Source organism: Acanthisitta chloris, unplaced genomic scaffold (assembly GCF_000695815.1).
Source record: "Acanthisitta chloris isolate BGI_N310 unplaced genomic scaffold, ASM69581v1 scaffold12762, whole genome shotgun sequence".
Classification (NCBI taxonomy): domain Eukaryota; kingdom Metazoa; phylum Chordata; class Aves; order Passeriformes; family Acanthisittidae; genus Acanthisitta; species Acanthisitta chloris.
In genome coordinates this window covers 87,035-102,560 of record NW_008662660.1, presented here as the reverse complement: position 1 = coordinate 102,560, position 15,526 = coordinate 87,035, and the positions used below count along the sequence as shown (strand labels likewise).

At 38.5% G+C, this 15,526-nt stretch overlaps 1 protein-coding gene across 1 annotated transcript in view; it reads left to right on the top strand.

Annotated features, from left to right (window-relative positions):
- LOC103798425 (CTP synthase 2) overlaps positions 1-14,500 on the top strand; it is a 56,327-nt gene extending 41,827 nt beyond the window's left edge. The window contains exons 14-17 of the mRNA XM_009070682.1: positions 1,515-1,570; positions 2,965-3,061; positions 5,927-6,071; positions 14,390-14,500. Coding sequence (XP_009068930.1) covers positions 1,515-1,570; positions 2,965-3,061; positions 5,927-6,071; positions 14,390-14,459 — 368 coding nt within the window. The 3' untranslated portion in view covers positions 14,460-14,500. The remainder of the gene's footprint in view (positions 1-1,514; positions 1,571-2,964; positions 3,062-5,926; positions 6,072-14,389) is intronic.
- Positions 14,501-15,526: the final 1,026 nt, after the last annotated feature.

Genomic DNA, 15,526 nt, shown 5'->3' with positions numbered 1-15,526 from the left:
CTGAACTCCAGTCTCTGATCCAGCACGGCCATAAGGCCTATTCTGGCCCTGGAAACAGTCTTGTTTTGGGAAAGCAAATTATTTGTTGTAGGAAAGAAAAATGATTTGTTGTAACAGAATGCTTCAAATAACAAAATAAAAGCAATCAGAATGTAGAACAATTATTTAATTCGATCTATGTGTATTTTAAAATTGAAGTAATACTTGTCTCCTGTTAATCAGCCTGTTATACAGTAGTGATATAAATGATGCTGTAAATGTGTAAAAAGTAGTTTCTTGTCCATTGATGAAATATGGACAATGTATTTCTTATATTGCCCTGCCCTGACATTGATCTGAGCTATTACTATATTTAGCTTTGTTGAATTTTCTGAATGTGTCCTTCTGAGCTTTTAAAATTGATATCTACTTCAACAGAAGACCAAAGTATAACACATATCTCATGAAAAATCTGCCTTTCTAGAAAATGCCCATGCTAGTTATCTGACTGACCTGGGTGATAATTTGCCAAGGAATGATATAGATATGCTTATCACAATGTGTACAAGTTGTTCTGTGGCCTAAAAACTTCTTCGAAGAGTGAATAAAAATTAACATGTGTTGTTACTCTTGACCACTGTTATGAGTTACTTAGATGTTGATATTTATCAAAGAATTGCAAAAAAAGCTCTGGTAATTTACTCAGGAAATCTAGTTTTTATTTCCAGTGCTTTACAACTTGAATGGAAATAATGGTTTTGAAAAGTGATTCCTTAAAATTAACATGTATGCCACTTTTTGTAAAATTGTAGTACTATCATTCTACAATTTTTGGAGATGTTCTTGGCAGTCTAGTTCTTGTACCAACCCCTAAGCTAGATAGTATATTCCTAATGACCTTAGGGTAAATTGACAGCAAAGGTTGAGCCATGACTATCAGTGAGATACATGATTAAAATCTGGTTTACTGCAAACCTCTAACTTACTCCTTGTTGCTGTGAAATGTAGTGAGTTCTGGATTATGCACAGAGGACTGCAAGAGTCATTTGGGTAATGAGATCAGGAAAACAGAGAAAAGCAATATTCCCTGTTTGTCATTGGAGGTATTATGCCAGCTGCCATGCATAATCTGTGAAAATGGAACAGGTGCTACTCAAAGGCTTCCTTCTCTGCACCTTTTGTGTACTACTGTTGTAAAACCTCAAAGGGATTTTGCATTGCTAGTTTGCTCAAACATGTTTTTATTTTATTCTGAGCTTTACAATTTAAATTAGTTTAAGCATGGCCTGTAGACTGTAGTCTACCTAAGCTATTTTTGGTCAAGAAATGTTGAATATGAATCCTGAATAAACTCAGGTAACATTAAATTAAAAGAAATTAGTCATCACTCAGGAAAAACAGAAAGCTGAAGTGAGATGAATGGTGTCTTGTTATGTTTTGCATGTGACTTTTTGAGGTTTAAATTACAAAAAAATAGTTGTAACAACTACTAAAACAACATATTAGCATTATTCTCTCTTTTGTTGTATATTCAGGGAAACTTTATGGTGGTGGAATGTTTGTAGAGGAGCGACACAGGCATCGATATGAGGTAAACACTGCTAATGTATTTTGTGCTCTAGAGTTAAAGCCTGAGCAAATTTTTTCTCTTGATGTAGGCACTTTTGTCCTTAAAGCTAATGGGAGATTTCTTACATAAACATAAACCAAAATTTAGTGATGGTTAGATAGTGTAATTTAGATTGAAAGGAACATCTCTAAGTCTTTTGTTCCAATTCCCTGTTTAGAGATGATCCAACTTTTAAATTAGATCAGGCCACTGAGGATTTTGTTCCATCTAGTTTTGAATCTCTCTCAAGAGAAATTCATGTAGAGAGTCATGTCTGTGCATCTCTTAGCAGAGTCTGTCTCAGTTTTCTCTATCAGATAGTTGAAGACAGCCATGAGATCTACTCTTTGCCTTCTCTTTCCCAGGCTGAACAAATCCAGCTCATCTAGTCTCTCCTTCTATGTTGCATGTGGTCCAGCCCCTAAACATTCTGGCATTGCAGTGCCAGAGATTATGTGGCTTGGCTTCCTGTGAAATCTGAAGGGTAAAGGTTTATAATCCTTAAATGCACTGGCCAATTTGGCTTATTTAAAGGCTTAGATTATGTTTGGATAGTGCATGTTCTTTTATGGTCTAAATGTAGGCAGACTTTAGTCAGCCACAACTCAGAGGCTAATTCAGATCACTTGCTCCTACCATCCCACTCTGTATGTCCCTTGTATAGGTCCACTCCTCTGTGAACGTCTGAGGAAAGGTGTCTGAATACTTTCAAAATATTGTCATTCAAGGAGACAGGCAAGAGATACTCCTTGAATTATCTCTGAGATAGTCCAAAAGGGACCCAACTCCTTCAATGTCTCCAGAGGGGCCTGAACCAAGAGATACATGTGTGTGCTGTAACTGTATCAGACAATATTAAGTTTCTTTAAAAGGTGGGAGGAGAATGTGATGGTTGTAAATGTGCTCAAGTTTGAATCTTAGAGTGGTTAGAACATCATCAAGGAAATGAGCCAACTCACCACAGAACTCTTCAGTTTGAAGGAGGAGCTGAACCATAGCTTGTGTCATAACCACTGAAATGCGGTGTTCAAAGAGGAGGTTGGTCTCTATGCCTAGTCCAGTGGGTCACTTAAGAAAGGAAGAGTGCAAGCTACTCAGAATCAGAACAACAGTAAGCAGAAAGGACCCTGGCTTTAATCTTTTGAATGTTACATAATAACTTTTAAAATTACTGATTCATCTCTTTATTTAATAAGCATGCCCACTTTTATAAATCTATACCAGAGAGTTGTTAAAACAAGAAAGCAAACATTCACAACCCTTTCCCAATTCCTTTCATTCTTGTATGCATACTAAAAACATTATAATTAAGTACTACTCTTTGTTAAATCCAAACATAAATAGAGCTGCAATTATTATTACTTTGAATATTTCAGGTGAACCCAGAATTGACTCACTGCTTTGAAGAGAAAGGTTTGAAATTTGTTGGCCATGATACGGAAGGGAACAGAATGGAAATTATTGAACTGGAGAGTGAGTGTTTCATTGTTTGTACTATTTTTTTGCATTTGTTGAAACCATATAAACTATAGGTTGTTAAATGACATGTAGGCACACTATTTAGCTGTCATAACAGTCAAGATTGTGTCGGGGATACTTTTGACTCCATCTGTGTATTATAATGGGTGAAAATTCAGAGTATATTAGGAAGTGTCTTAACTTTGCAAGGATTATACATGTATTTGATTATCAGAGACAAACGTGCTGCTTTCCCAAAAGTCATAATTCTAGCTCAGGGGGTTTTGGTTACGTAGAATCATAGAGTGATTTCAGAGGTCATCTAGTCCTGCTAAGTTGTCTCTGCTTCAGCACAGGCTTCAAATATAGGTCAAGTTAAGAGTTGTATCAGTCAAGTTTTGAGTGTCTCCAAATATGCTGTTGGTTGGACTTGAAACCACTCACCACTACTCTTTGAACCCAGCAGTCTGGTCATTTTTTTAACATGCTTTGTGGTGTACCCATAGCCCAGAGCTTCCAACTTGGATGCCGAGAAACCATATCAAAAGCCTTGCTAAAGTCAGAACACAGGCTACTGCTTTCCTTGCATTCAACGACATTGTTCTCAAGCTTGTTGTGCCAAACTCTCTTCTTGTCTTTCATGTGTCTGGAAATGCCTTAGAGGAGGATTTGTTTCATAGTCTTGCCATAAACTGAGGTTAGACTGACTGTCCTGTGGTTCCTTTGATCCCTCTTTTTGTCCTGAAGAAGGACATGGTGACTGCCTTTTTCTAGTCATCAGGGACCTCTCATGATCACCTTGACCTTTTAAAGATAAAAACCAGCTTCATAATGACATTGCCCTACTCCCTAAGCACCCTCAAGTATTCCTAGTCAGGTCCCAATAACTAATATGTGTTCAGTTTGCTTGAGGATATGAAATGTGTACACATGCAATATAGCCAAAGTAGAGAACATCACTAGAGTATATTACCCAGAGAGACTGTGGAATCTTCATCCTTGTAGGAGAGACCTTCAAAACTTGACTAGACAAAGCTGTCAGCAACCTGATTTAACCTTGAACTTGTCCCTGCTTTGAGCAGGAGGTAGAACTACAGATTTCCCAAGGTGCCTTCCAATAGCTTTATGTCTCTTTCAGTCACCCTCTGGTTAGAATCATAGGAAAAAAAGAGTGAAAATCAAAGAGAAAGCAAGCTCCTTTCTTTCACAGAAGTGATTCAGAGAGATGAGGGTTTGATACTTTGAAAATCTAGTAGATTTGGACTTACTTTACCAAGTAGGACTTACTGTCTTTTCTAAAACATTCTGAAACAAAAAGGAGCTATGCTGTCTATGTTTGTTGAATGATACACAGAGTAGCTTTTCAAAACAAACTTACTGATTTTGATTGTATATTTGATTAACTCCTTGCTGTTAAGTCACTGTTGGCTAGATGAGTATCAGGCACCTGAAGATGCAGGCTACTCTACAAGATCTTTTCCTTTTCTTTTCTTAATGTCATTGGTCAACTTCATGCACAGAAACAGAAATTCATCATAAGAATACATTCTTGGCCTATGGAGTGCTATTTGTGGCATGATGCTCTTGTGAATTTATTTTATATACTCCATGGTATGTTGAAGTACAGTGCTGTAATTTTCAACCAGGTGTGGAATATAGACACCTACTTAGAATGTAAAGCAACTGCACCATAGTCATCTGAGAGCAAAGGATACATGTGAATTCATAATCTACTAATTGACATGGATGTTCTTGGCTTAGTTTGTTCCTGATAGATGAACATGTTACACATGCTGCAACTGGGAGGCTGTTTTGTCTGCCCTGCATGAAACAGCTTCTATAGAGAGCATCGTGAAATAAATCAGACAGAATTTTGAAATTGCATGTTACTGTGAAAAGGAGAAAAGCAGCAGTAAAGCCGGGAATTATGTCACAATGGGCTGCAAGGAGACTCTGATTCCTAAAGACAGTCATCATAGGGAGTAGGGTGGGTTAGAGCAGGAGCATAGAAATAATAGTACTCCAGATATCTTAGGCAAAGCTTTTGAGCAAAATATCCCCACAGGAAATAATTGGTGCTTTGTCATTGAAGATGTGGAATAAATTTAGAATCCCGGTTCTCTTAAGATATTGCAGCAGAAAGGAGTTTACTAGACCATTTGCTTCATCTTCCTAGAAGAAAACCCCCAATTTCTTCTTATCACTTACTGTGTACTGCAAAGAAATTCCTTGAATGTTTAGGATTATTTCAGAAATTGTCAAACTAGAGGAGATCTTTAGTTAGTTTTGTCCAATGTCCTGACACTAAAGTGGTTAATGTTAACTCCTTTAACACAATATTCAGAGAAGGAACACGTGCTCAGCATGGAAGAGTACAAAACATTCTTCCTACTTTAATCTTTTGAAGAAGACAGAAGGGTAGCAGAAGCAGCAGTATGAAGGTGCTTTGAGTGGGAAACAGCTGAAGATTTAAGAGAAGTTGAAGCAGCCTACTGTTCTGAATATATGTGCATAAATATATATTATAAAGCAAAATATTATGAAAATAACATGATAAATATAAACTTGTGGCTGTCCTTCCCTTTCCTCTACCCTTACATGTTGGGACAGGTTTATTACTCAGCTCTTATTTGCATTATTGTTCATGTTAAGGTTGAATCATAGGATGATTTTTCCTTTATTTGCCTTACTAACCTTCTGCCTCTGTTGTCAGTAGCATTTTGTGGGAAAAAGTTAAGTTTCTTGCGGCCTCACCCTTAAATTCACACGTGCTGATACTGTTTCTGGACACCTGACTGAAATATTCAATTATCTTTTTTCCTAACAGTTTTTCTACTTTCTTTCTACATCATGTAATTTTCTTTGACATCTATCTTGTAGATCACCCATATTTTGTGGGAGTTCAGTTCCACCCAGAGTTTTCTTCAAGACCTATGAAACCTTCACCTCCATACCTTGGACTGTTGCTAGCTGCAACTGGGACACTCAATGCATACCTGCAGGATGGATGTAAATTGTCTCCAAGGTAATCTTTCTTTCTTACTTGCCTACAGTTTGACAGTCTGGAGGGACTATACTATCCTTCAATTTAGAAGTCCAGAAGAGGAAAAGAGTTCTTCATGTTTGGATTTATTTGTTGCTGTGTGTGCCTGTCATAAACCTTGGTGTAAGATAATCTGTAAGCAGTAAGCACAGTTCCTGATTTCCTCCTTTTCAGAGGCTATTAGGGCTAAAGCTAGAATCCTACATTATAATCATAAAGAAGGTAAAAACCTTTAGTAAACTCACATGAAATTAGTGGCCTCCTGTATTAACTTCCATTGAGTAGCTTCATAGGGAGAGAGATTTCCTACAGGATTGTGCAATGAAGTGAAATTCTTACCTAGTTGTATTTGAATTATGGCAACAGCAACAAAGAAAACACTGATTTTGTTTTGCAGTAGGTAAATAATGAATGTCATATTGCAGAGACAGGCCTGAAACAAAACAGTAGAGATAGCTTTAGGTCAAAACTGTTTCAGCCAAACTAAAATTCTTTGTCCTAGTTCCCTTGCACACAGAGGTGTTGGTTTATTGAATGCAGCAATATTTTTTATCCAGTGTTAACTCATTCTTGTTCATGTCAATGATATTAATAACAGTTACAATTTGCTTATAATAGCAATAATAAAGAGATCAGAAGGAAGCCTAGGGCACAATAACAAAAATGAAAAAAAATCATAAAATGACTGAATAATAACACTGAACAGATCTAACTCTGGCATGTTGACTTTCCCTCTAACAAGGCACCAAACTTACTAGTTTTGTGTGTTGGGATTTTGGGGTTTCTTTTTGAGTGTTGTGTTCTATTAAAATGAGATCCTTTTGTTAAGTAAGAAATAGAAATTTTATTTAGGTTTGCGCAGTAATGGCAAATACCAAACCAGACCAGTCCAATCTGTTTTGGTACTCTACTCCTTTTTGGGTATCGGTTACCTTTATAAATGCACTTCACCTTTGTCCACCCTGTGTGGTTGTGCAATGATGTATGTACAAAGATAATTAATTTCTCACTTGCAAGATATAGCTTGATTGAAAGACTCCTGTTACCTTAGCCTGTCATTGTTATTAGTGGTCATAACATTAGCTACCTCTTAAAATCTGTGCTGGTGCAATACACAGGTCCAGTGTTTGTGATGCTTGGCAAGGGGAGTCTTTGAGCACAGTGATTTTCAGTCTTACCCTCTTGTGGGCACTCTGCCTCACACTTGATTTTGCTTCCCAGGTCTCAATAGCCTTTCATATACTGCTTTGTCCCATAAGTAAACTTATTTATCTCTCTGAGATCAGAAAGAATTGCCTTTATTTTTAGTGAGTGATCTGCAGATCTCTTGTTAATTTAAATCCCTTAGCATCATAGCAACTTCGCTATCTAATCTTGACTGCAAGTATAAGCTATTAGTGAATGTACCACACCTAGATTTATTTGAATTAATCATTAAAAAAGTAACTATTAAAAAAAGTATACCCAACTCTTTTTCTTCTTGTGCATACAGTAAACTCCAACCAAACCCTAAACATCTAGCAAAGACAAAAATTCATACCCCAGAAATTTATGTATAAAATTACAAATTTTACCATCTACCTAGTTACACAGCAATTGAGCAAAACCCTGTGTCTTGAGAAAGATCAGAGTAGAAAAACGTTTTGAGGCTTAAAGAGGAGTATTTTGCAGGGAAGAATACTCAGGAGGGATTCTGCAGTGCTAATTTTGGCACACCCACTCATATTAATATATCTACCTGCTGAGTGGATATGTTAATGGAAGGATTTCTGATGTAAACCTTTAAACCCCAGAATGCTAGTGGTTTCATTGAGCTGTAAAGCTGAGTCATGTCATAGCACAACTGAAACAAACCTGAGGACAGGAATTTCTGCACACCTCATCCAGCACTGCCTCCATGAGTTGTAGTCATGCTGTTGACTTGATCAAAGACATAACCTGAAAGAGAATTTATGGAGGCCAAAAAGTTGAGCAGATTACCTAAATTAGGCTATTGTAAATGCTAAAAAGTCAGTTAATGGTGAAGTTCTGAGAATAAAGGAAATACATATTTCAGCATGAGATTCTTAACAGGGAGTCATTACCTCAGAATATTTAACAGCCCCATAATTAGGCTGCAATCTTAGAACATCTGACACCTGGACAGAAGCCCTAGCTTGTAACCAAAGGTAATAGTAGATTTAAAGATGCATCACAACTCCCAGGAGAGTGCCCTAAATAAATAAAAGTGAATGAGTGATCCTTCACTTAAATTTTTGTGAGGCATAGTCTGGTAGAGACATAGGCACACACAGGCAGGAGCACACTTAGTTTGAGACTGGAATGCATCCTCTGGGGTAAACTTAGTTCCCAGAAGCTTTGGTGGGTACAGAGACAGTCAAGAACTGAGCAAAGGATCAGAGTAACTCAGTGATGAATTGCTACTTAGTTACCTGAATTGGGCGTCTCAGTTGCCTTTGTGCTTTTAGCCTCTTGTGCTTCATGGCATGAGTGTCTAACCATCAGACAAGGCCACGCACTGCATTTCCTAGTGAATGGTTTTTAGATCATGACCTTTTCCAGATCTTTCCATAGAAATACTGGTCACCATTTCATACAGAGGTGAGGAAGGTGGGAGGCTGCAAGTTTACATGTTTCATTTTAAAGGACAGAGAAAACCAGAGCCACATGAAGCTCAAAATGAACAATACCCATAAATACACTGCTTTATAAGAAAAAACAGAAGGTTTTCTTAGCAAACTAGTGGATGAAGAGGGGAACTTTACATGTAATGTTGTTGGATTTACAGAGTCTTACATAGTTGCTTTTAGAAGAAAGCCAAGCTGGCTTATCTTTGGGAACAGTGTAATATGGGTTGTAAAACCACTGATGTACAACAAAGAGATTTTGCTGGTTTGTTTTGATTTTGGCTTTTTCCCCCTGTAGCAAGTTTAGCATCAGCAGGTTTTATTTCTTCTTTCCCCTCAACCAGCACCTTTATTAATGGCCTGCAAGATAAGTCACAGTGCATTAATTATATTTGCAAATAATGTCATTTAAATAAGAGCCAAAAGCACTATTCAGAAGAAAGAAAAAACATAAAAATATGTAGAGAATTTAGCAATCTGCGCTGAAAATATCTTTGGAGGAAGAGGATAACAAGCTAAAGAGAAATAATATAAATAAAAGTCCAGTAGATGGGAGGAAATGTAGGAAGTGAGATATGTTCCTAGGTGAGAAAGTGTGGGCAACTATCAGTACTGCCTAAAGAAGTTTTTGCAAATCATTAGTGAATATGCTAATGTGAGACACCAATCCCATGCCATCTAGTCATAGAGTACTCTGTTGAGTTCTGGGCAGGTTATTAATAAAAGATGACTTATAAGTTGTGTTCAGAGACAAGGGACAGAAATGGCCAGAGGACAGAAGGAGTGGTGCATTAAAAACCCACCAGTGTGGTGCTTAGTGCACTAGCATGGTCCAGCTATCTCCCAGATCAGCTGTAGAGAAAAGTTTGGGCTTGCAGCTATGAACAGAACTTCAAACAGCCTGTGTGACATGTTCTGATGTATATGGGACAAAGGAGGTATGGGCAGGGCTATCTCTGATGACCCCTGTACATTGTCCCCAACCAAGAACACATCTGGCACAGCATCATATTTCTGCCATTGGCCAAATCCAGAGGAAAGTGAAGGAAGTGTTGTGATTTGAAGATTATCAAGAGGCCAGCAAGAGAGGGTCTGTCCACAAAAGACAACAATCTGAGAGCCAGGGGTGTCAGCTGTCCTGGCAGGGATAGTGTCCTCACCAACAGGAGTCAGTATCACAATCACCACAGAAGGCAAGTAGGCTGACTCCAGTGGGAGTTACCATTGGAGAAGGCCCCAGGTGAGGAAGGTCAGGGCAGCAAAGACCTGTTGTTAACCTCAGAACTCTTACAGGAAACTACAGAAAAGTTTTAAAGGAAATGCTTTTTCATCCATAGTGGTACTTAGTAATGGCTAGTTATGTCTGTTACTAAAACCAGGATAGTCATTTAAATGTTAGATGTTACAGTGAAGACCCTTCTGAGCTAGACATCCCAAGACTTTTTCTGTAGTCATTGAGTAAAAATGCACTTGAAGGAGCCAAATAGCTCATTATAATTGTTGTGTGGGTCACATACACATTTTATATGCTGCAAGTGCCTGTTTCTCTCCACTGCTTGTAAGAAGTTGGTGGTAACTCTCTCAGATGAAGGTGTTGTTCTAGGCCCACTTACGTGAGTGCAGGTGTCTGGCAGATTGGGACTGGGGAGCCTTGGGTCTGTGCTGCAGGATTCCTTAATGAAATGCTGTTTTGTGGAAGCACAGGATTGTATAATGATGACCATCATAATAAATGATGTATGATAACTTTTATGTTCATATAATGATCATAAAAGTATGCACCATGGGTGGCTGCAATTATAACCATTGCACGATCAAATGTGCATTTATTCTAAATAATGTTTTGATGACTATAATCATTTTAATCATTCAGCTTTTTGGGGGGGAATAGATGATAACTATTGACAGATTTCCTTTTGCAGGGTTCTTGAAAGCTAAACAATTGTTTGTTTTAAGCAATCACGGCCTGTATTAAATGTAATTTACATTCATCTTTAAGTTGCATCGAGGAAGAAATGCCCTTGGCTTGGCTCCTGCCTTTGCAGGGCGTAGCATTAATGTAACAGTTGTTTGAATTGCTGACATTTCTGGAAAAGGAGTTTTTTGTCAATTGTACATTAAAATTCAATGAAAAAAGCTCTTCTGAAACTGTGTCAAATACTTTATTTCTAAAGAATGTTGATCTGGAATTTCCATGTGAAACAGAATTTTCAAGGAGTACCTATTTTACAGTTGCCTGTTTATTAATGAAAACATTGAAAACAGGCAGGTTGGTGCTTTTGTGTGCCTGCTTGAAAACTACAGGTTTAAAATGGATTTTGAGTCTTAATTCTAGGGATTTTGCAGCTGAGATTGGTTGCTGAGGTAATGCATTCCAGCTTCATGCTGCATGCTACCAGCAGTGCTGCCTTCCATACCATCAAAGTGGCCAAAATTCTTCATCTTAGAGACTGAAGTGACTGACTAGCTGCAGTGATACTGCATACTCTGGTTTTTTTTTTTTTCTTGGCCACTACTTTATACTCCAGATCTCGCAAAAAAAGTAAAAATAGAGAAAAATAGAACTGCTGGGGTTTCATCTTAAGTCTGGTAGCCTTAAATCTGCTCAGTAACTCTTTTTTTGTTTGGGGTCCACTGTTGTAAGAATTGTTACAAACAAGATGAAGTGAGTGTCCCGTTCCTGCCCAAGCTAACTACTAATTAATATATACACAAACTGAGAGAAAACTTGCTGAAGGAAATAAAAGCATATTTTTTTCAGTGGTGGGCTCAGCATGAAAAATAGTTTCTTAAAGGAAAACTGAGCTTATTTTATTTCTCGCCACCACCACTTTCATAGCCAGGAGATTTAAGTAAGGTCACAAAATATTATCAACTGTGAGCACAAAGCATCCAACTGTCTTTTTGATTTTTAGTATCTGTGTAGCTACCCAGTATATCTGGGAAGGAAGTACACATTTATTCCAAAGAGAGGTGATGACTTGTTTGTGGTTCATATCACAAACTGGACACCAGCACTGGTTTGAAGCTGTGACATCCAGATGTGATTCATGAGTCCCTGTTTGCCTTCAAGTCCACTGGCAGCTTATCTCTTGAAGTTGAGGTTTCCTTGGAGCCCCACTTGTTTTTGTTAGTATGATGCCATAGTTCCTGGGAGTGCTTGGAGATATCATTCAAGTAGCTGAAACAGAGACTGTCAGTTATCTGTATCTGAAGCCCAAGGCCTGATCCTTACCTGGGCATTTCCCCTACCTTTCTTGTCCCCTTTAACTCTTTGTTAGTGTTGAAGCTGACTTATACCCAATAGAACAGCCCTGAAGTAGGGCAGACTGTGAGGTGTTACTGCAGAAGTCAAGAATGTGAGATGAGAGACCTTCTCTGGAATGTGGTGTTAAATCTTGTGCTGAAATTGAGCAGTGTGGGAACAGGAGCCAAATTGTCATCAGCTGAGTAAGTGTTTTAGCCTCTGAGCTGATGGCTAGCCAAGTGACCCTCAGCTTCTGCAAACTGGAAACAGGCTTGAGAAGCTGGGGTGATATGTCAGTGAAATGATGGAAGCATCCAGCCTTGTGTGACTTGCTTCTATGAGCGAATGTCTCTAAAACCTGTCACTGAGTGGGAAAGGACCTACAATGAGAGTCCTGAGTGAGGATCAGCACCTAACTGCCTTCAGGAGACAAAGCTGGGCAGTTCTCTAAAACCTCACTGGTTCTCGAGCGTTTTTACTTAAGCAGCTGCTTCCCATACTGTATTGTATGCAGAGCTCTGGCATGTTTTTGGGCTGTGACTGCCACTGGGCAGCAGAGCTAATTTTAAAAAAAAAGTTCTCTGAAGACTTTGGGCTTAAATCTGAGCTGTCATAAGACTGTGCAGCTCCCTACAGTCATGAATGTTCTGTGAACGCTATTTTGCTGTGATATGCAAATGCAAAACTGTTTTAATAATACTGAATTTTTGTTCCATGTTTCCATGGATACTTTCAGAAAAAAGTAAGTACAACGTCTGTGATGTTGTGTTTGTCTGTGTGCATCTGGCATGCTTGATCATACTGTTAACAACACTTCCCTCACTTGATCTGTGTAATTGATTACCAGCTGGTGAAATGATCAAATTGAGCATTTCACACTAGCCTGATATGACACACTCTTTATCAGAACTGCATCAGCAGTGTGTGTACCATGCAAAGAACAGGCAGAATATCTGCACTGTCTTACAGAAAATATGGTACAGTGACTTGCTGTAACTGTGGGAGGCTTTCCTAACAGTCAGAGGTACAAATTACATGAGATGACTGCTGGTGCCATTCCTCCTGTCACACTCTTGTTAAAATGGCTGGGTTTTTTTACCTATTCTTTCTTTGGTTTTTCTTTTCACTCAAAGAAGAGAGGGTGAAATTCAGGCTACAAAACGGTGCTCAGTAGTAAGTACCAGTATAGCTGAGTGCAGTTTGTTCACTGTTCCACACTGAAGTCTTGATGAAAGATCTCCAGCTGTGGGGGCACATAGTTCCCCTAGAAACATTGCCCTAGTAAGGCTGTGTCTAGGTGGGTCATGGGCTGCGTCTGTGCTTGATGTCTCAGGAGTAGGTCATCCCTAGAGGTGGGGAGCATGACATGACTGAGATCCTGTTGGCTGGAGGATGAAGTTGTTTGTACTAAGACTGAGATGTGACAAGACAGGTGTGCAGTGGCTGGTGTAGAGTTGGTACCCAAGGCTGTCACAGTGTACCCATACAGATGAGGTTTGAGATCCCCACCTGTACTGTGTTAACCTGTGCTCTGAAGTGTCACAGGACTGGCCAGAGTGCTCAAATGTACTTGTCAGTTCCCTGGGCTCCCTTTGCTGACTTCTGGTCTTGGGAAATTCAAGTATCTGGAAAATAGACTGTAGAAGTGAAGTATAGTAGGGGAGGTTGAGGCTTGAGGCACTTCTGAAGTGCACTTAGAGTTAAGATAAACCTGGAGACCCAACAGAGGTACCAGCTGACTGAAAATGTGGTTCTGTGGGCACTTCTTTCTCTCAGTCACTGTGGTGATTCCTGTTCTTCACTGTTTTCCTTGTTCTGGCCACGTATAAAACAATCACTTGCATGGCAGTTTGCTCTGTGAATACCAGTCTGCTTCTCTCAGGAAACAGCAAAAGGGGATAAAACCTAGGGAAAAGCTACAAGGATATTGCTTGGTGCAATGAAAATGATTTATGTTCCTACTGGATGAACAAGAATTGTAATTTAAGTGTAAATCGAAGAATTCTGAGCAAATTAAGTTATCTTAACTTTTTGTTTGGTCAAAACAATAATTTTTTTTCCATAAAGGAGAAATTTATTTTATTCCTGTTCTGTAGACTTGTTATTCTCCATGTTGTTAGTCATAATCATAGGCACACAGCACCAGCAAACTGTACAATAAATGTACAGGAGCCAAGCAAAATGAAACTGAACATACCATTTTTCACGTAGAATATTTTTTTCTCAGCAGGTCTTAGACTCCAAACTTAAGCCCATTCCTGTAGAGGAAGATGTTGTAAAATACTGTGTTTTAAACATGAGCTTAAAGAAGTTTTCTAGAAATGGATTGCATTTGAGGAAAGTGTTGATCATGTGCATCATGGGTTGGAGGGTTTGAAATAAAATATTTGGTTTCGATTCTTCTGAATGCTTATTGTTTCTAACAGTGACAGCTACAGTGACCTAAGTGATGACAGCTCTCCAGAGAAAGAGTTTCCTCATTGTGATACAAGCTGAAATGATTGGCTGAGAGCACAGAAATGGATGATGCTGTTGAGGTAAACTGAAACATTTTGATACTGCTTTATGACACAGATTTATTTTAGACTTAAAACAATAGGCAGAGTTACCTTAATTCTCCCTTTTGTTTCAAATCCCATCTGAGAGCTTAAGTCTTCTTTCTTACCTGTAGCACTTAATTGTTTTCATCTTCTGCTGCTTAACTCTGCAATTGTGGTATTAAAGTCTGCTGAGTGTTTTGGGTGCATCTTATATGTAGGATGCTGTACAAAACCAAGTTGTTAGTATTTGAAGATGTATTGAAACTGTATATTTAAATTGTGTTTTATTTTTTGTTGACTTCAGTTTGCAAGTTGAAATCACTGAGTACACAATCTAGACATGACTTTTTATTTTGCATTAATATTCACCTGTAATTGCATTTGATGCACTGATACCACAAAGACATTCCAGAATAGATAGTTGGATTTAATCTGCGAAGTGATAGAGATACAAGTAAGTTTTATAAAATTGTAGCTTTCTTTGCCATAGGCTTTGCCAAAGTGATGTTGGATTGGTCGTTTGTTTGCCTGTAAACATGGTAGTCGTAGATTTCCTTTCATTTGGGGGGTTATATATCCTGTGAGACACCTGTTGTCTGCAGGATCTGAGTTTGAAACAGTCTTACTTTATTTTTCCTATGCAGATTCATCAGAGTTGTGGCTGGTATGGCACTCTGATTCATGCCTTTCAGCATTTCTGAGCACTTCTGTAAGCAGGACACAACTTCCCCTCTGACTGTATTGCTCTCACATGGTGTAGTCACTAAGCAGCTGTGCCAAATAGACAATTGAGGCTGCATATGGACAATGCATTTCTGCCTAATGGTCTCCTGATTAAAATACTGCCATGAGATGCTAGAAATTGGAGTTCAGTCCTTAGTTGCAGCATGGGTTTCTTCTGTGATTTTCTATTTATTTCTTTTTTTCCCCTCTCATGTACCACATGTTAAAGATAACAATCTATACCCAAGTCATGAGAGTGAAGATAGAATCTTAAATGATTTCATGACCTGGTACCTGTAG